At 44.4% G+C, this 20,836-nt stretch overlaps 1 protein-coding gene across 1 annotated transcript; it reads left to right on the forward strand.

Annotated features, from left to right (window-relative positions):
* Positions 1-75: 75 nt before the first annotated feature.
* On the forward strand, positions 76-19,325 carry RETREG2 (reticulophagy regulator family member 2). Its single transcript, XM_035127455.2, has 9 exons — positions 76-395; positions 5,605-5,711; positions 9,368-9,398; positions 10,281-10,416; positions 11,741-11,825; positions 12,091-12,228; positions 12,491-12,585; positions 12,853-12,988; positions 16,306-19,325. The coding sequence occupies exons 1-9, from the start codon at positions 136-138 to the stop codon at positions 16,980-16,982; spliced, it is 1,665 nt and encodes a 554-aa protein (XP_034983346.2). The 5' UTR covers positions 76-135; the 3' UTR covers positions 16,983-19,325.
* Positions 19,326-20,836: the final 1,511 nt, after the last annotated feature.

A 20,836-nucleotide genomic window follows, 5' to 3' on the forward strand; every position in this document is an offset into this window, starting at 1 on the left:
AGTTCCGAGGCCGATGCACGTGATCGCTGAGTCGCTCTGCCTCGGCGTTTGTAGGGCTGCTGCTGCTTCCGGCCGCGGCTGTCAGGAGGACTCCTCGCTCCTCCCCCGCCCCCTTCCTGATCGGTGGCTGAAGAGATGGCGAGCGGCGGCGGCGGCGGCGGCAGCTCGGATGTCCCGGCGGCAGAGGCAGGGGAGCCGGTGCCGGTGCCCGGTGCCTGCGCGGCCGGAGGCGAGGAGGAAGAGGAGGAGGAGCAGGAGGTCTTGGCTCTGGCCGTCCACCTGAGACGGCGCCTGAGGGGCTGGGAGGCGACGGTGGCCGCCGTGCAGCGGCTGCTGGTCTGGGAGAGGCCGCCGCAGAGCCTGGCCGGGGCCGCCGCGCTCGGAGCTGCTCTGTGGTGAGAGGAGGCGGAAGCCACTCGGGGTGGGGGGGTGGGCGCAGGATGGGGCCCCGGGAGGTAGCGCGCGCGGATGGGGTGTTGCTCTTATGCGTGGCAGCGGCGGCGGTTAGGAACCGCACGAAGGGGGCTGAAAGTAGAGCCGGCAGGTAGATGGGGTCGTGGATGCGCCTGACGTGGTTTTAGCTGGTTCTCTCGGCGAGAGAAAGCAGGCGCGGCTGCAAGAGAGCCCTGGCCTTAGGGTCACCTATCCTGCTGCAAATTTAATACCACATAGAGCTATTCTCCTACGTGTGCTTACTTGGGAGTAGGCCCCTATTGAAATCCATTGGGTAAAGGTGGATAAGCTTGTGCTCCTCATAATCTTCCAGTTGTCTGCAGGGAAGCTTTCTAAGGGAAAGGAGTTGCCAGTCTGATGTGAGGTGGGCCTATGTGGCAGCTTTAGGGTAGCGTTTTCTGATGTGGGTCAAGGGTAGGATTGCTCTCTCACGCACAGTAAATGAGCAAATAGTATTTCACAGTTATAGCTCAGGAATAGCTGTTCTGTTTCATTCTGAGTGTCTGCCATGCATTATTTTGGAATAGGTTGATAGCCCCATGTGATTATGTTTTGCTTATGTATGTAACCCTTCCCTTCTCTAAGGATCTCAGGATTGCATATATAGGGTTTCTCTGGCTATTCTCATAGCAACCCTGTAGGGTTGGTTGAGCTTAGTAATAATGAGTTGCCCAAGTCAGTAAGCCGGAGTTTGGACCAAGATCTCCCCAAATCAATCAAAACACACATTCAATTTGTGCAAAGATTTTGGTTGGGACATTTGGAAATAGGTTTCTTGAGGTTAGGGAATTGTGGGGAAAGGTACCGTGTAGGCTTGTATGAGGAATGGAGCTTTGTTCAAGGGAAGTGGAATAGGTAAGAAATTTGCAGTTATGGAAGGGAATCTAGGGCTGTGAAGTTGAATGGTAGTTGCAAGGAAGAGATCTGGTAAAATGTAGTTATACAGTGGTGATGGAAAGGCCTTGCAACAGGTAAAACTACACAGTGCATGTGTAAAAGATAAAAGTTGATATGAGCAATAAAGCATTTGAGAATGGAGGATATTTGGTTGTGACTTCCCTCAATGGCCAAGGATTATCCTATTTTAAAGGAGGCACAGGTGTGCAGGGACATCCCCCACAAGTTGGAGTCATTCTGAAAAGAGCAGCACTTCTTCCAGAAGTAAGAGCAATGTGAAGGAACACTGAGATGAATTACTAATTGATAGTGGGTGGAATGTGCATTAAGTTTGTATGACTGTCTGGATCACTACCCCAGCCCCAAAGTAATTCAGATGGGCCTTTAAATGTTATCTGACTTTTGGATTCTTTCCCTTATCTTCTGAAAGTTAAAAAAGAACTGCTAGATACCTTTAAAACCAACAGATCTCTGGACCCCATACTTTTGCCCAGTTTTTGTATCACTCTCCTTCTAGCAATCTAGAAGTTTCTGTTTGGAAACAACAACAAATCATAAAAGCAATGTAAATCCTTCTTTTGTGGTTCTTCATTAGTCTGAGAAAAGTGGTGATTCTAAATATTCTCTCCTGGGGACCAATATTCTCTCCTGGGGACCAATTTTCTCCCTATGAAGGGAGGCAGTTAGATGACTTTAAAATAATGGACCCTGAAAGCTTTAGTCAAAGAAATTCATAACATCTTTGCATCTTCATGTATTGTAGACCTCCAAAAATTGTGACATGACATGAGTGATTTAAGAGATAGGAAAGAATGGGAAACTTTCATTTGCTCCTGCTTGGCACTACCATTACATTTTGAAGCAGTTTTCTTTACCTTTATAAACAAATCCAGAATGGTGCCTCAAGTTATAATTATCATTCAAAGAGGAATTGCATGTTGGAAGTGGAAAGATGTTGGGTCAGCTGTCTAGTGAAAAAATGATTGCACCCTCCTGTAGCAAACTCTTGCTTGTCTAATTGTTAAAATTTATCCCAGATGTCTGGGGGGGGGGAAGTAAGTTCAACAGCCTTCCCCCTGGATTACTTGCTTATTTCAGAAATAAGAATCTACTTTACAGGGAGTCAGTACTGGGCTCAGCAGGTCAATGGTCTACTACTTTCACTGGCAGAGAGACTCTAGAGTCGCAAGTCAAAAACCTTCCCAGCCCTAGTCCCTGAGACTCTTAACTGGCGATAGCAGGGACTTAACATTGGACTTTCTACATGCCACACATGTACTCTGCCTATGAGCTATAGAGAAGAGTATAGAACAAGCTGCATGCATGAGTCAGTAATGGGGTTCCCTCCTTGAGATTTGTCTGTCTGAGACTACTGCTGGTCTTTTATGGATGAAATGTTGTTGCCCCTGGCCACAGTGCAGTCATGGATTGATTAAGTCCCAGGTGGACCCAAGAAGGCTTCGCTTTGAGGCATATTTTGTGGCATCTTCTACACTTGATCTAACAAGAATTGCAGTCACAAGCTTAGGATGTGGGACTTAACATTGGTTGGGTTTAGCGTCATGTAGACTTCCCTCTTCATTCTCAAAGTATAAACAGACCTCTCCCTGACGCACGGGTGGTGCCAAGAGCGCCTCCAGGACTTGGCTTGTGATAAACACGGACTGCTACCAGCAGCTGCAGATAATTGGAGACTCGCCCAGGAGTGTTTCTACTTAGAATTTGTGCACTCACTGTGTACGACCCAAATGGTTCATACTATCCCCAGCTTGGGCCTGGTAGCTTAGTAGTAACCCCTGGCAATGTGCCAGGCTGTTAGTAAGCCCTACAAGCGGCTAGAGGCCCTCTGCCAGTTGTGCTCTTGTTAAGCCTGCAGTGGATGAGAACTGTAGTGCTAGCACATTCCTCGCTTTCTGCCTATCCTGCCTCTGCGCACACAGCAACATTGAACAAGCCCGTGTGGTGGAATCCAGCATACAGCGGGGGGAGGGGGGCATCCTGTTTACTCTTGCACAGACAATGAGCTGACTGTCAACAGAGCAGATTCACAGGCTGGAGTCAAGCAGGGATTGGTAGTACACTTCCAGAGACTGGTTTGTAGAGATGTTAATTTAAACTAGAAATGTTTTTTGTTATAATACTTAATAACAATGTAAGAGAAGGGAGAATGACCCTGCCAGAAAAGATTTTCTCATTAAAAGAAGAAAAATTATCAAACAGTAATATTTACAGGACTAGAAAGAGAAGAAAACATAACATAAAAGAAGCCAGCAGCATATTTTTTAGTTACCTGCCATGCTCGGGCTAATATATTTCAAATTACCAGGCGCCACCAACATCATTTTTCTAGTTGACTGGATGCCTGTAATTTTTAAACCTTCAATTACATAGAGTACAGGTCTCTAAACTGTACACTCATGGTCCAATGCATAGAAATCCAGTGTCTATAATAGATTTCAGTTGGAAGCTGTATGCAAGACTTTCAAGGATGTGAACTTCTGCCAGTGATAGCTCAGATAGGTAGAAAATAAAAAGGAACTGGGGTGCACATCCCATTCCCACAATAAGCTTTGGGTGAACAGAAGAGTATATTTTATCAGAGTGCATTAACTCATTTCTTGCCCAACACTTTGGTTCAGTGTGTTTATGTCAATAATAGACAAAATGTGTAAACAGAAAAATTAGGAATTTGGTGTTTCCACCTCAAATTGTGGTTTGGACCACCCCAAATCATAGATTCACACATGCAGGATAATGTTATCTAGAGATGACAGACTCATAGACTCATATCTAATGCAAGTTTTTTAAACACAGGACACTGTCAAATGTGTTGGTCTAAGGCCATTGTCAATGATAGCCAAGCACATGTAGAAAAGAATAAAGAACTGGGGAAGGGATGCAGTTAACTTTGGTATATCACAAATCATCCACATCTGCAGGGTGGTACTCTCTAGGATAGCATAGAGTCACATCAAGCCCAATGCTTTTTGGAGTAGCAAGGTGCTATCAATTGCATGGGTCTACACCAGGGGTCAGCAACCTTTTTCAGCCGTGGGCTGGTCCACCGTCCCTCAGACCATGTGGTGGGCCGAACTATATTTTGGGGGGGAAATAAAAATGAACGAATTCCTATGCCCCACAAATAACCCAGAGATGCATTTTAACTAAAAGGACACATTCTACTCATGTAAAAACACGCTGATTCCCGGACCATCCGTGGGACGGATTGAAAAGGCGATTGGGCTGAATCCGGCCCATGGGCCTGAGGTTTCCTACCCCTGGTCTACACCAATAATTGTCAAAATATGTACAACTCTACTGCTGGACGTGTGAGTATATGGTTTGGTGGTTCCTAAGTTCCATCTTATTTTTTTACACATTTTCGTTGTCGTTGGCATAGTTTCACACCACACAGTGTCTTGTGTCCAAGCACTGTGTTGCTAGACCAAATGCAATTTGGGTGTAACCATTGTGGTCCAAAGCAAGTTTGGGTTGCACAAACCCAGTTCCTTATTCTTTTCTACATTTGTTGGCTATTAATTATTTGTTATATTAGAATAATATAATTTCTAAAATTGGCTATCATTGGACTACATAGAAATTTATAATCTGACATAAATTTTATGGATGTCATTCTTCATGAGATAGGTGCTGCAGCAGAGTGACAGACAGTTATTTTGCAAAATAGCTTCCACAAACGTACCAACGGGCACATGATGTCTACTGATGTTTCCCCTTTCTGACCTACCGTATCTCCTATGTCATCCAAGTGGAAATTGCTTTCAGTAATGACTTTGCTCCTGAAATTTATTATAGGACACTGGTCTATAGTGTTGGACTTGGACTTTGAAAACTTTGAAATGTACTCTAGCATTTGACATAATGTGGCCTAGATCAGGCATAGGCAAACTCGGCCCTCCCGATGTTTCGAGACTAGAATTCCCATCATCCCTGACCACTGGTCCTGTTAGCTACGGATGATGGGAGTTGTAGTCCCAAAACATATGGAGGGCCAAGTTTGCCTATGCCTGGGCTAGATCAAGGGCCACTGGCCTAGTGCCAAGGTACCTGCAAAGGCTTTCACTGGTGCCCCAGATACTGAGCTTAAGTAAGTAAGTAAGTAAGTCTCTAGCCCTTCTAGAAAGGAAGTTATGGGGTAAAATGTGCAGGTACTTTCTCAGCAATTTCTGTGAAATGAGAGTGAGAGTGAGATGGCCTCCTTTAATGTATCTCTTTGTCCCTGTAACTTTCCAGGCTGTTTTCCTCCACTTCGTTGCGTCCTCTATTCCTCCTCAGCATGGGCCTTATTGGTGTTCTCCTGTTGGAGAGATGGAAGCCTCAATTCCTGTTGGATTTCTCAGGTAAGTGAAGTAGTGAAGGTTGTACAAGTAAAGGAAGTGTTGTAGTTCTGGAGCAGGGATAATCTTGGTTGATTCTTGCACTCTTGCAAGTTCAGTTCATTCCTTCCTGTCCTGCTGTGATTTCCTGCTGATCAAGCCTTGAACTAACACTTCCCCCCCTTTTGCTGTACAGTACTACACTGAATAAAGAGTAGCAAGTACAGTAATGTTGTTCCCATCCCTGCCTAGGAACCAGCATTGCATTGAGGATGGGGAATTGCTGATTTGGCAAACAACCATTGCCTTCTTGAGATAGTTTGTTTCTGCAAAGCTAATTCTGTTTTACACCTTAATAGAAATCAAAGCAAGTTTTGCCACAGACTGTCTGGTTCACATGGAACACCACTGAGAATTGGAATTCTTTGGACTAAAGGCACTTGGTTAATATTTGCTGGGGGGTTTTCTTCATCATCTCTTTGCTTCTGCTCATGTTGAGAATGCATATTAGAACACCTTTCTGTTTGTTGAGGGCAGTCATGTGAGAAATGCTGTTTGGCTGAAAGATTAAATGTAGCAATTTGTTTTGTACAGTTAGATCTTAAGGAGTGTGGATGTAACTGCCTGCAAGTCTTAACCATTTTTGGATTAAATAGGTGGTATCATGAGTGCCTGAGTGAGAACCAGGCAACTGTGGTGTTGGCCTACAATGTCTAATGTCTTTCCTTCACTGTCCTCAAGAAATACACCCTTGGTGAGCTCAGCATGTGGTGCACCAGGGGCTAGCCTTTTGTTGGTCCAAGTGGAATCCACATAGTGGAATCTCTACTCAACTCTTCTTAGGACACTTTTTAGGACACATATGAGCAACAACTTGCAGTGTCTGGTTTTCAATAATCAGTATGTATGAGGTTTCACAGTATCTGCAATCCTGCAAGAAAGAAGCTGATCACAAGATGTTAGAGGGAGTCTATTGTCTGGATTTAATATTGAATTGACTTAATCAACCCTGCTGTGCCCAGACATCAAACCCTAAACAAAATACTGGCAGGGAGTGGTTAAGAAAAACAGAGACCTAGGTGCCCTGTTCAAGCAGGACTTGTAAAAACATTGCAGCCCAGAAGATTGGATCACACACTCTTCTTGTGCAGTAAGGTGTATCATGTCAGTTTCACTTTGTGATTTTTGAAATTCCCATGTCACAGAATGATTCAAAGCACCAGTTATATCACTCTTAGCAACAGACTTCTGCTTTAATCTTCCTGTGCTGGAGGAATTTCCTTTAGAGTAGCAGGATCAGCATCATTTTATTTTTATGTTAAATATTACTTGAGTTAAGTTAAGGCTGTTTTGTTCCAGATAACTGCTGGCAAAGAGCAGAGTTGCTGTGGGGTTACATAAGACAAAATAGTAGGCCAGCCATGGTGAGCTGAGGATTATTTTCTTCCTACTTTTGTTAAACGACCTGGTGAGCAGAACTACCATCCATCTGATTTATGTAAGATCAACTGACAAGCCATCTATCCAAGAAGCATGTAATGTTGACCCTCATAACTGACACAGTCATCCTGATTGGATCCCAGGCGGATTCTGTTGTGATCCTTATGAATCGTATTGGAGCTGTATCATTAAATAGAAATGCAGCTTCCTCTCTTGGTTTGAAGGACCAAGAAGAGCAATTCTGAACATGATGAACATTTTTCATATGCAGAATAGAGCCAAGTTTATAGAGAAACTGTACTGAGAAATTCACTGTGGATTCAAGGTTAATAACTTGCTGTTGCAGTGGACTGAGATTTCTGTGTGATCCTTCAGGCCCATCGGACTGCTACACAAGGTGAAGCTATTGTTAAATGAGCAGCACAGTGCCCCTGCCAGAGCTAAGAAAGTCAAAGGCTGCATTAGCTTCCTTGTTGGTGCATTAGGAGGTACAAAACAGAGTGGTGTAAATAGTTGCGTTCCTACTGCCCCAGTACATGATGCCTGGATTCAGTACTCTGGCAAGCAACAGAACTGAAATAACAGGCAAGCACAGTAGCCCATGTATTTGGAGCTGGCGTAAACAAACATTACAGCCAAGCTTCTGTGTTAACAATAGTAGCTTTTCACACTCCTGAAATGGGCCCAAGATTTTTCATGTGGGCAGTGGCTGCTGCAATGCCTGAGTACCCACCAGAATCTCTGCTGCCCAAGGAAGATGGTGATTGGCTCCCTCTGTTAGGGCTGATTGCCTGGAATCTGGGTCACAGACTTAACAAGATTGCTTTTCGACGCTTCACTGCTCTATTCACCAGCCTGTCAGCTCTGTGTATGTGGCCCAGGGGAAACCCCTGAGCTAGCCCCAAGCGCTGTAGCTTGTATAGACTGTGTGCAGCTGACTGCACATTATAAATAACAGCATAGCACGTCAACTACACTAGTCAGTCACATCTGATGAGCTTTGAATTCTAGCTTCAAATCTCTAATGCAAAAGAGCTTATTCACACACCTTCTCTACAACTAGGCTCAAACAAAGGTCACATGTTAAGGTGCTCCCTGAGTGGCTTTGTAAAGCTAGGGTTTCTTTTTTTCTCACATAACATATTTTATTGAAATTGGAAGAAAATACAAAGATTGATATCAGGTATCTTTTTATAAGACTAAAAAACTATTCTAAATAAAAATACAAATCAGAAAGAAAAGGGGGGAAACAAGATGAAGAAGAAAAAAGAAAAAAGGGGGGGATGAGAAAACAAGAACTTCTGATTCCTCATCTGTCAGCTATATGTAGAAAATTATTCAACATATCCACTCCAAGATAAACACCCAACAAATCTACTTTGTAGAAACCAAAGCCAAGGTTTCTTCATCCTTCCAAAGCAATCCAACTTCTACATCAAGAACATTCCAATTCTGTGCCCAAACTTAGTTATTCGAGTAAATGTGTGGCTTACGTAGTGTATACCTTCTCAGTTTTGATTACATCTGAATCAGTTCAGGAAGTTTGTTCAAAGTGCAGACTTCTTTGATGAGTGTGGGGTATACGGCAGAGGAAAAGCTGAATGCATGTATAGGAGTGTGATTTGAGGTGGCATTGGAAAGAGGACACAAATACTTTTGCATCCTGGAACTTTGTGTGAACCCTGTCTCTTTCCAAAGTGAATATTTAAACACAAGAGTAAGGGAAATGCTTTTGGAAATAATATAAGGAGCTACCGGAGATTCTCACATAAAATATTTCGTACCAACAGCCCTGCCCAGAGCACTCTCCCCACCCTTTTGAGTTTGCTCAGACTTTGGTGATTGCTTACTGGCAAAATATGTTAGTATTCAAACCTGTTGGCCAGAGCTATGAGAGAGAAAGTTCCTCAGCAGAGGCGGGCTGTGCTCTGTTTCAGAACTCCCCCTTCCACAGTTGCAATTTTGTTAGTTGGAGTATGTCTTGGGACATCAAACAATGCAGATCTTCTGTAGTTGTGTGTGTGGAGCTACATAGAACATGATAGCTCTGTTGGTTAGAGCATGGTGCTGATAATACCAAGGTTGCAGGTTTGTGTTAGCAGCAGCCTGCCCTAACCAACTGAGCTATCATGCTCTAAGTGCTGAAGGCCAGGCTGCTGAAGGAAGTAACCTCTAGCATTTAAACTGTCACACTTCAATTACTGCTTAGCTGAATTATATTTTTCTTCTTTCTCCTACAGTGCAGCCATTAGAGGAACCTGGAGGAGACAGGTAGGTTTGCTTTGTATTGTCTTCATAGTGGAGTCGGTTCTTGCCACCCTTCTGCCTTGCCTGCTCTCTTTTACTCAGTATTTTGACCTGTGTCATGACCTGAGAATTGCTTCCCCAAATGGGTTTGTAGGGCTCCTTACTTATTTCCCTTCATTAATGGGGTCAGGTTTTGTTCTGTTTTCGGTTTCTAGAATTTGGAAGAGTCAGATGGATGCCTTCTCCGGGTTTAATGGCATTTCAAGGCCAAGAGGAGGTGCTCAATTGCAGCCATCACCTACTGGATGGATGTCTGTCCTGAAAATGCCACCTGAGGCTTAGGAGGCATAGGGATCCAAGAAAGGAATGTAGGAAGGAATTAACAGTTGTGCTGTGGCAGTCGTTTCATCAGCACAAGCCTTTCAGTTTCTCGGACGGAACAATCTCCCATCTCCCCCTGCCCCTGGTCTGGGAGGGTCTCCCAATCTTCCCAGGGCTGATTTCTCTGTGGGGTGGGAGTCCTGTTCCACAGGCAGATGTTCTTGTGCAAGTTTCTGTTAGCAGGACTAGTTAGTTGAATCCTGCCCCTTGTGGGTGGGCTTCACCTAACCAGCCCCATCGGTGAAAGCCCTGCTCAAGCACTTTGCTTGTGGCTTTCCCTCCTCTCTTCCCCCCACCCCTCAACTTGGCTCTGGGGGAGTTGTAGGAACCAATGAGGGGAGAGGCAAGCTGGATTACTTACACATATGGAACAATTGAAAGAGGTCAACATCTGGCCATAACTTTGTTCCACAACAACTTTGATAGCTTTCTGTTAATGCTGCCTGCAGGAAGTGATTCTCTGTTGCTTGTGGCAAGCATACCTGGAAGGTCTATAGTACTGATACATTGTTTCCATCCCTGTAGTGACAGTGAGATGGCAAGAGCACAGCCTCACCTGTTAAGTGTCCCAGAACTCTGTCGTTTCCTGGCAGAGAGCTGGATTACCTTCAGATTGTACCTTCAGGAGCTGCTGCAATACAAGAGGCAAAACCCTGCTAAGGTAAGCTGGGAGTCATCAGGCCCTTGCAGGAAAAATCCTAAAACATGGCTACTTTCACCCATGGCGCCTTTGGGCCGTGGCTTGTTAACACAAACATGCATATTCAAATACATTTATTCAAATACAAATACATATTCAGAGTTGCTCCTAGCACTTAGGGCTGTTTCATACTGGATTATTTTTCTACATGGATATTGCTTCACTTTAAGAAAGGATGTGCATACACAACAATATGTGGTGTAAACATTGTATTCCCAACAATTTTAAGGGAATCTAGTATTCTTCACAATATATGTGGAAACAAAAAATGGGAATAGGGTTTTAACCAAGTATGCCAGTACAGACAAGGTACAGTGTGTTCCAGAAACTATCCTGAGAAAAATAGCTGAGGGCAGACATACCGTTCGCCTGCACATATGTGTTGATGTTGCTTTGTAGATGTCACTTCTTTGTTTCTTTTTCCTCTGCTCTCACCCAGTTCTGTTTTGTAATCCAAAATGCATAATGTGATATATTTGTGTTGCAACTCTGTTCTTGACATTTGTCTTTCATTGCAGAGGTGCATTTCTATGTAGTGGCCTCATTCCTGCATTGAAATGTGAGATTGCTGCTTGCAGCAGTTGCTCCATATAATCAGTAAATGAGCAGTTCTGGCCCTGAAAAGAATTCACATTTTCTTGCTGTAATATCTGGGATTTATGAGCATAGATGGCAAGTAGGTCTCTCTATAGATTAATTAATGGCCTGTCCTTGGAGGAGAAAGCATTACCTTATATTATATAGTCAAGATCAGTTAAATGGAAAGCAGGTAGAGAGGGGATTAATGTATGGGCCTTATTTTATCTCAGGATGAGGGAAGTCCTGAAATCTGTTCCAGTCACCTTTTGCCAGTGGTAAATTTCTTCCATTTCCATTGACAGCCTTAATAGTGAATCAAACACATACTCCTTTCAGAGTGTTGGGATTGGCATAGAAAAAATCAGGCTTTTTCCTCTTGTAGTCAGCTATTTGCCCATTTGCCAGTTACTTTCAGACAAGCAGCTTGCTGTTGCAGGTACTTCTGGATCCCCACCCAGCTCTGTTATAACACTACCTGGTAGCAGCACCTGGGAGCAAAAGAGTAGCCAATCGTTCTGGAATGGCAGAAGCACAAAGCATGTAAAATGGCTGTGTGGGCGAATACAAGCAGTTACTAATGAAAACAAGGCTCTTTGGGATTGGGGGCGTCTCTTGAGCCATTGCAAAGGTGGCTATTGGCTGTCCTGGGAATGCTTCCACTGTGTTAAACCTTTCTTCTCTATCTCCTTTTGCCTTGTACTTCCAGTTTTGTGCCAGAGTCTGCTCAGGATGCTTGATCTTAGCAATAGTAGGACACTATGTTCCTGGAATCATGATTTCCTACATTGTCTGTGAGTATAACTGGGCTGTTTGTATCCCTTAAAACTAGACATGTGACTTAACTAAGCATATGAACAGGAATTTTCTTTATCCAGCTCATTTAAAATAAATTAAAAGCACGTAATAATTCCGACACCTTGTGGGGCACAGGGACACAGATTGAATTGAATAAGGCTCAGCTGGTAGAGGGCTAGACACTGATTATTCTTATGGAGCATTGGCTGCCTCTTTGTCCCTGAGAATACATGCTTCTAACACTTTCTGGATTGTCTCCAGTGCTCAGTATCTTGCTGTGGCCTCTGGTGGTGTACCATGAACTTATCCAGAGGATGTACACACGCTTGGAGCCCATTCTGATGAAACTGGACTACAGCATGAAGGTGGAGACCTTGCATCTTAAACATGAAAAGAAAAGTAAGACAACAGCTCAACAGTACCTGAAATGCATAGCTTTTGATGATAGGATGCAGGACGTAAGTCCCAGCAAGTAAAAATTAGAAACTGGGCTGGCTAGCTAATCACTGGAGATGACTGGATTTTAATGTGCATTAGTGTCCAGTACTGTGAGGAAGCACAGTCTGTATGAAGCATCTGATGAAATATTCCCTTGGTCCTCTTCTTATAGGACTAGTTCCACTGATGTCCCATTAAGCATTTTGTATGTGTTTTCTAACAGAGCGTCAAGGAAAGAGTGAGCCCGAAGCTGGCAATGAGCCGATGGCAGAGACTGAAAGTGAGAGTGAGGCGGAACTGTCTGGGTATTCTCCAGTGGTAAGAGCATGGGAAGGGATACATGTTGGTGTTGAGCTTCATTCCCAAGAATTCATTTCTTTCAAGTGATGTGAGCTTGCTTGCAGGGTTGGAAGGTTTGAGATCTATCTCTCAGGGTTTAGGTGGAAGAGTTAGTCTTGGAGGATAGCTCTTCCTGATTATTGCCAGCACTAATTGTATTTCCATTCAGTAAACGGTTAATATTATTAGTGCATCCCTCTTTGAAATCCATCCTCTGAAATGTCCTCATGCTCCTCCATTTTGCAGGTGGATGTGAAGAAGACAGCTCTGGCGTTGTCAATTACAGACTCTGAGCTCTCTGATGAGGAGGCCTCTATCCTGGAGAGTGGAGGCTTCACCGTCTCCAGAGCTACCACACCACAGCTGACCGACGTGTCTGAAGGTGCCATTTTCTTACTCCCCAAACCCAAATGCTACATATTATTTGGGGCCACTGTGTAGTAGAGTACAAGTTGTGTATTCCCTTCTAGAGTGTTCAGAGATGAAAACTAGGATATGTAGGGTAGTTGTTGGGCTTAGAATTCATGAGAATGATGAACTTTAGGCTGAAAAATACCAAAATCAAATTTGATTCCTGATTTCCAGGCTTTGAGTGGCCCCTGAATACAGCTATCTTCACCAGGAAACATGGATGTACTTGTTTACTATATTTTTTACATGTTACCGTGCAGAGTCCAGTGTCTTTATTATTTCTTGATTGATGATAGACATCCAGGACTGTTCTGTAACTTGCAGGCCATTGGGAGAATGCGAGTAGCTCCCTTACTATGGTTACCGGTGCCACACACAAACAGCCCCAAGTTCTTCTGCAGCATTGTTAAGTCTTCGGGGATTAGCTGTCCACTCTAGGCTCTCCTTGCCAGAGCTTTGATCCCCCTACACTCTTCTCCCCCACCCTCTAAGATGAACAGCGGACATTACCAAGGCAACATATTTCACTGAGGCTGTCCTTGAGGCTGTAAGCCAAAAAGACCCACTTCTTCAACCAATCCATTTCCTTGTCACCCTAGCCTTGCCTTACATCAGGAGTGGTCAACCTTTTTAGACCAAGGGCAGCATATTCTCTCTACCAGTGATTGGTGGGCTGAGCAGAAAATGTAAATTTTGCCTTTGTATAGTAGGCTACTTTTTAAACACACTTGCACACCCATTTCTCTCCTCCATCCAGGTCAGCAAGAGACAGTATCAGAATTTAGTGACACATCCCAGCCAGGCAAAAACACTCAAGGAAGGGTACAAACCAAGGCTGGTGAGAGGTGTGGCTTTGGGAGAGAAGGGTATGGTGCAGTAGGAAGTGTAGCCTTACCAAATCCTGAGGACCAGATGGAGAGGCTTAGAAGGCTGTATCTGGCCCCTGAACCTGAGCTTCCTTTCCCCTTAACATAACTTTTATTCATTTGCAAGCCTCCTACCCCCAACCCATACACAACAGTGTAAATTGTAAACCAGAAAGGACCATATTTTAATGCAGAAACTAGCACACTTGTACTATATAGATGTTGTAGTAGCTAGTGGTAATGTGGTATCATTACTGCTAAATCTCTGTGTATGTGAAAATCCAAAGTATTGGATCTTGTTCCATAATAGCTCATTTACACACTTAGAAGTAGCAGTTGCAGCCATTTCCACTGCAGTAGCATGCAGAGCTTTTCCTGAGGCTTTACCAATGAGGAAGAACCTGGTGGAGTAACTTCAGGGAGCCCCAGCCTGCAATGCTAAGTATGATTGTTGTTGTTTGTATAGTGTCTTAGAGTGCTTTGAAGCACACCAGCTTTGTTATCATGTTATCCTACCTGCCTTGTATGATAGGTTGTTGCCATGGTGCATGTTGGCACCAATGACGTGGGGAAATGTCATGTAACCCTGGAAACACAATTTAGGTAGCTAAGTTGAGAGCCAGGACCTTCATGGTAGCTTTATCTTAAATGCTACCCTTTCCATGCACAGGACCAGCTAGACAGGCAGGGTTGAGTAGTTCAATGTATGGATGAGATGGTGAAGAGGTTTGGATTTGTTAAGCACTGGGAAATGTTCTGGGGCAACCCAGGCCTTTACAGAAGGGACAGGCTCCATTTCAGCCAGGACAGAACCAGACTGTATATGCTTAAAGTCTAAAAGGTGGCAGAGCAGCTATTCAGCTGTTTGCTGGGAGAAAGCCACTTGAAGCTGAGGAGCATCTTGTTTGGGGCAAACCACCCAGGGGAATCCAGGAAATTACAGGGTGGTTAGATTAATGTCTCTTCTGGGAAAACTGGTGGCAAGCATAATTAAAGATTGGAATACCAAGCATATAAGGACAAGCCTTGCTGAGGCAGAAGCAGTGTGGCTTCTGCAAGGGTATGTCCTGTGTTTGAGAATGTCAGCAAGCACATAGAGAGGGAGAAAGAAGTGATCCAGTTGGCATAGTGTACTTAAACTTTCAAAAAGCCATTGACAGAGTCCCTTGCCCAAGACTCCTGATTAGGTTTAGCAGCTGTGAAATAAGAGGACATGCTGTTATAGATCAGGGCTGGTTAAGAAACAGTGGAGAGTAGAAATTAATGAAGGGTTTTCCCAATCGGTTGTAGGAAGCGGGGTCCACAAAGGTTTGGTGTTGGCACCGGTGCTTTTTAAACTTGTTCATAAATGATCTAGAGTTGGGCGTGAACAATAAGGTAGCCAAGTTTGCTGCTGATACTAAATTGTTTGGGGTGCTTAAAACAGAAAGGAATTGCAATGCGCTTCAAAAGTAGACATTAAAATTGGAAATGCAATTAAATGTAAGCAATGTAAGATTATGCATGGTGTAGAGAAAGAAAGGTGTTTCTCATAATACAAAAATCTGAGGACATGTAATGAAGCTAAATGTTGGAAGATTCAGAACAGACAAGAGAAGGTTCACATAGCACATAGTTTAAACTATGGAATTAGTTCCAACAAGACGTAGTAATGGCCACCAATGTAGATGGATTTAAAAGACAAATTTCTGGATGATAAAGCTATCAATGGCTGCTGGCCACAACGGCTTTGTTCACTGTCCACTAGTGTGTCTGAATTCCAGTTGCTGGGAGTTCCAAGCAGGAAGAGTGCTGTTTCACTCATGTCCTGCTTAACCCTAACCCTAACCCTTCTCATAGGCATATAAGAACAGGATGCAGGACTAGATGGGGCTTAGGTCTGATTCAGCAAGGCTGTTCTTATGTTTTTATTGCCCCCATATTGTAGTGCAGGGGGCAGGAGTGAGAATGAGATAGTGGTGGTACATCTAAAGCACCTAACGAGTACATGGCAAAAGTGAGATTCAAACCAAGGAGTTCCTGATTTGTACACACTCACCATAGCCACTATGATACGCAGCTCTCATACACCAGCATTAACATGCATGATACTGCATACATTTACCAGCTCAAATTTGTCCTGATGAGATGATTGAACAAGAAAGAAAGAAAAGCAGTAGCAAGATCATCGTGTGGTTGGTGACTTTTAATTAGGGAGGACAACTGTAGAACAGCAGCAGCTGACCTGTTAATGAGAGAATAGGAAAGAACATTTCTGTGCAAGGTCAGGATAAGACGATAAGGAGGCACACAAAGGCAAGTAGAGTAGGTGTATTCAGAAAACAGACTAGCAGGTGAGCTTGGAATGCCAGTTGACAATTGAGAACAGGGAATTCTGGGGTGTTTGGGGAGGCCATGTTCATACTCCCAATATGCTTTTCAGATCTGGACCAGCAGAGCCTTCCCAGTGAGCCAGAAGAGTCCTTCTCCAAGGACTTGGCAGAGTTTCCTTCTGTGGAAGAGTTTCATTCCAGAGACTTGGGACCACCCAGTGAGGATGACAACTTTGCAGTGCCTGCCCACACTGCCCACCAACTGGACTCTGCTGAGAAAGACGGTGTGGCGGCAGCAGCCATGAGTTCAGACACATCCATCCTGTGCCTGGCCTCACCCCTGCACTTTGTAAATACGCACTTCAACGGGAACGGGCAGGCAGTGGCAGGAGGAGCCCTGGAGCCCCAGCCTGTCACTGCCCAAGGCCTGGGGCTGCACATCGATTCACTGAGCCAAGAGATTGTCACCACCGCTATCAGTACAGTAGTGCAGAACACTCTGTCAGCCCTGCTCCGCTCCTCTGAGGACGAGGGGCCTTCTCTCTCTGAGTTCCTGCCCACTGAGCCCGAGGAGAGACTGAGCTTCCAGGCCCAGCTGTCTGAGAGTGCAGAGGTGGGGGCGGCCTCTCTGCCTGGGGGGGAGGAGGAGGAGGAAGCTGATGATTTCGAGCTGCTTGATCAGAGGGAGCTGGAGCAGATGGATGCGGAGCTTGGCCTTTCTGGAGAGACAGAGGCTCCAGCGACACCGGCTCTCCCTCCTGAAGAAGAATCCTTGCCCACCTCCTAGGTCTCACTGCTCCCCTGTATTTCTGCAGCTGCAAGGGAAGGACAAGTGAATACACAGCAGAGTTTGGTCTGTGCTGACTGGGGACGGCAAAACATCCACATTCAGTGTGTTATGTCTGGAATAGTGAGTCCTCTTCCTAGTGTTGGCCTTCCCGGCAGGGTGTTGCGTCTTGCCCACGCTTCCTAGTGGTGATGCAGTCTTTTTGGTCTGCTGCTGCAATTTGTCTGTCTTTGTCTATTTGTTTTGTTTTTTTGCACGCCGCATCCTCAGCTAGTTATCCCCGCTGCTCGCACCCACTGTTCATGCCCACACACACCCCAGTAGGAAGGAAAGCGGTTTTATTGGATGGAGGGGGTGCCAGAGGGTCTACATTGTAAATATTTTTATGAAAACATTGGTTTGTTTAGTTGGGAAGAGGGAGAAGAGATTGGTGGTATGGAGAAAATGGGTTGAGGTGTGTTTTCCCCCTTGAGTTAGAAATTTGGGGGTGGATGGGAAGTAGGGCTTCAAATGAGACATCATGTGGAGTATATTTGCTGTCAGGACAAGATGAGGGGGCAAAATTGAGCTTTGCTGCCCACCTTGTACAAGAATAGCAGCTGCTTTTGCACTTCCGAGCACTTACTTTCACCCTACAACCCAATTTCCTTTATTCAGTTGTGTGAATATGACACCTGATTTGGGCTCCAGGAAGTGGATAGTCTGGTCCTGTAGGTTCTCAACTCCAATGCCAGGCTCCCTGCAGGCTCTTTAATCCACTTGGGAAAACACAAAGCAATTTGCAGTGACTTGAAAGCTTCCTCTTCCACTTCTGCTGCTGCACTTTAAAAACAAAATCCCCTTAGATCTACTTGTTGTCACCTTTCTCTAAGGCCTGGCCGAGCCAGTTCTGCCCTATGATGCACCCTGGCCAGAGCACAATCTTCTGCTGCACTCAGCCTTGCCAGGGAAAAGAGCAGGGCAGCTTGAAAAGGAACAATGCATGTGGGACATTGGGAAGAACGTTCTCCAACTGAAAGAAGCCCTCTAGGCTTATCTCCACTCCACTCCCACTCTCAAATCACTTTTGAAACCTCAGGGGATTCACTCTTTATAGTCTTTTGCTAATTGGAGTAGTGTGCCCATTTACGTTCTCAGGAGAAAGAAGGAACTAAATGGGAGTGGCGGATTTTGGTTTTTTTTTCTCCAAAGGTGGTTACTGCCCCTGATATCTATTGCTGCTTGCACAGGTTTGCAGAATATTAATTCTAGGATCTGGTGGCTGAGTCTTTCAAATATTGATTTTAAGTTGTAATGATAAAGTGGTTTTTTTATTGTATGGAAACAGAGATGCCCCCTATTGGGTGTGTATCTTTGTTAAGAGGCAGCAGTCTGTATTCAGTAATCGCGTTCTCGACTGAGTGGATACTGCTTGCTCCCAGTAATGGATCTCATTTTTTGCCTGTTTTCCAACGATTGCTGGAGAAGCCAGGTGGGTTGGGGAGTGTCATGAATTGGCCATTTTCTTACTGTTGAAAATTTTCAAGCTGGGCACTTCTGGGCAATTCCTGATGCTTTCACATTCTCACAAGTGACTGTAGCTTTGCAGATGCAGGCTCTGAAGCTGTGATAGCTTGTCCTGCAGGCCTCAACATTTTAAACTGCACTTCTGAGAGTTTCTGACCAAGGTGAAGGTGCTGCCTCTCAGTGGGAGAGGCCACCAATCAATTCCAAGCACATTTGCAAGACCCCAGTTCTTGCCTTTTGCACCCTTCAAGTTTCATTGCTTGCCGAGTCAGTCACTGGCCCACTCTTTGTATTGAGGATGGCTGCCTGTCTCAGGTTCCTTCAGTCATGGGGCGATGATTTTCTTAAAATGCAAAATGATCTTGTTCTCCAGAGTTGGTTTCCTTTCTGACCTGTGTTGCTTGCCCCAGCCCAGCCCAGCCTGAGTCAAATGTTGTGGGGTGGATGTCTGTTAAAACAGCTTCCTCCTAATGTCTGCACTTTGGAAATGGGCAGCCACATGGCACTGAGTGTGGAGCTTGCTCGCCTTTGTGTTGTGTCCTGAGCACAAATTTTGCTATCCCTACCACCAGCCAGAAGCCCTAGCTTTCCCATTCTGGTGCAGGAGGCATGTTATATGTTTGTGTTTTTCTCTGAAGCTCTAAGCTGTCTTCCTCTTCTTTGGTGGCAACAGCGCCATACTGCTCCATGATAGGGGCCTTCTGAGGAAGGGCTGGGAGGTTGCTATGTCACCCAGGAAAGGCAGAGGGCTTTGAACTGTGTAGCGGTGTTTATTCTATGGCTAAATATTTAAAACAAACTGTAGTATTTTTAATAAAAAAGGTTCAAAGATGTGAATTTTGGGTTAAAAGTTCTAACACTTTATCTTATCCAATCACCCAGAAACCCCACCTGGCCCTTTCCCTACCCCTTTCTCAATTTCCCAGGTATCCCTGATGCACTGGGATCTGGCAGCCATTTTAAGCCTATGTCCAGGTAGTTATTATCCTATTTATGGTCTTTCCTGATAGTATTCAGTATTTCATTGCACATGCATTGCAGCTCCACTAAGACTCCATTGTTCACTCAATTCAGGAAGTTACGGTATGTCCAGTGTTCAGTAACTGCTGTAGGTGAGCAGCTGGCACAACCTTGAACAGAAGGCAAGATGGCAATAATGCTACACAAGCCATCATATCCTTTAGTATCTTCTTAGTTCCAGTTCTCACAACCACCCAAAGTTGTAATAAGCATGTGCCTTGTACTATGTCAGGATCCAGGTGGGAATATACACAATTGCATGCTGTACCATACAGTTTTGTTTGTTGTTGAAAACTAGTGCATTTGGAGTGCAGAATAGAACTTTGCTCTTCATGCTAATGGACACGACAGCTTGAGATGCTGCTGTTTCCCTTTATTGCCTCTCATTTAACTGCTACCCTAAGATAACTGAGAAGTCTGTAAAGCCTATTAACATCAGGTGTCTTTTGAGGTTGGATATCTGGGTAAAGTAAAGGAACAGAGATACAGCTATAACTCCTAACTCATCTAACCTAAGATCTCCCATGCAATCTGGAAACCATTGTTAGTTCAGCTTCCTTTTCTGCTAGATTCTCAAAGCAAGTAGATTAATCCAGTTTAGCTGCTTTTGATTCCATGGGCTCTACACCTTGTGTTCCAGGAGTTTAGCCCCCATGCACAGCAAAGATGGACTTTCCAAACAAATGGTGCAAAGCTTATAAGTTAACTACAGGTGCATTGGGTTCTTAAGCATATGGGCTGCATTCTCTTCAGACAGGCTTCCAAGGACCACCTGCTAGTGCTGATGATTGTAAATTTTAACTTTGAACTGTAGGTTCTTTCTATCCTACATCCAGGCAAGCAAAGGGCTTGGACACAATGCTAGGACACATTTCAGCCAGGCAAAAACACTCAAGCGGGACTGCTAAGGGCTGTGAAGAAGAGTCCTAAGCATTAGATAGTGAGGATTGCATTTTGGGCCCGAGCCTGAATTTTCTTATCTTAGACACACTGCATGATACAGTAACTCTCACAAAAGCCTGCTTTTATTTGAGTGTAAGATTATGGCTTACATATCCACATTTATGCAGAAGTAAGCCCTACAATGTTCAGCAAAGCTTTTTTTACAGCTAAATGTGTTTAGAATTGCAACCTTACTTTTGTTCATTTGTACATTCCCCCCTAATCCCCAACACAAATACGGGAGATAATTTTGCATGTTCAATTTTTAACAAATGTTTCAAGTTAGGTAGATTATGTGGCAAAATGTTCATATAGTTTCTGCATATTCTATGTGTTTTTGGCATAGGGTGTAATTCAGTGCAGTGGTGTAGTTATGCATGGAATGA

This window comes from Zootoca vivipara, chromosome 1, assembly GCF_963506605.1.
Source record: "Zootoca vivipara chromosome 1, rZooViv1.1, whole genome shotgun sequence".
In the NCBI taxonomy this organism is placed as follows: domain Eukaryota; kingdom Metazoa; phylum Chordata; class Lepidosauria; order Squamata; family Lacertidae; genus Zootoca; species Zootoca vivipara.

Bases quoted from the DNA above. Each gene is read 5' to 3' on its own strand.
- RETREG2 (XM_035127455.2), top strand. From the start codon at position 136: ATGGCGAGCGGCGGCGGCGGCGGCGGCAGCTCGGATGTCCCGGCGGCA. The intron at 9,399-10,280 runs GTAGGTTTGCTT...CCATCCCTGTAG, and splicing joins GAGGAACCTGGAGGAGACAG to TGACAGTGAGATGGCAAGAG. The intron at 10,417-11,740 runs GTAAGCTGGGAG...TTGTACTTCCAG, and splicing joins AGAGGCAAAACCCTGCTAAG to TTTTGTGCCAGAGTCTGCTC.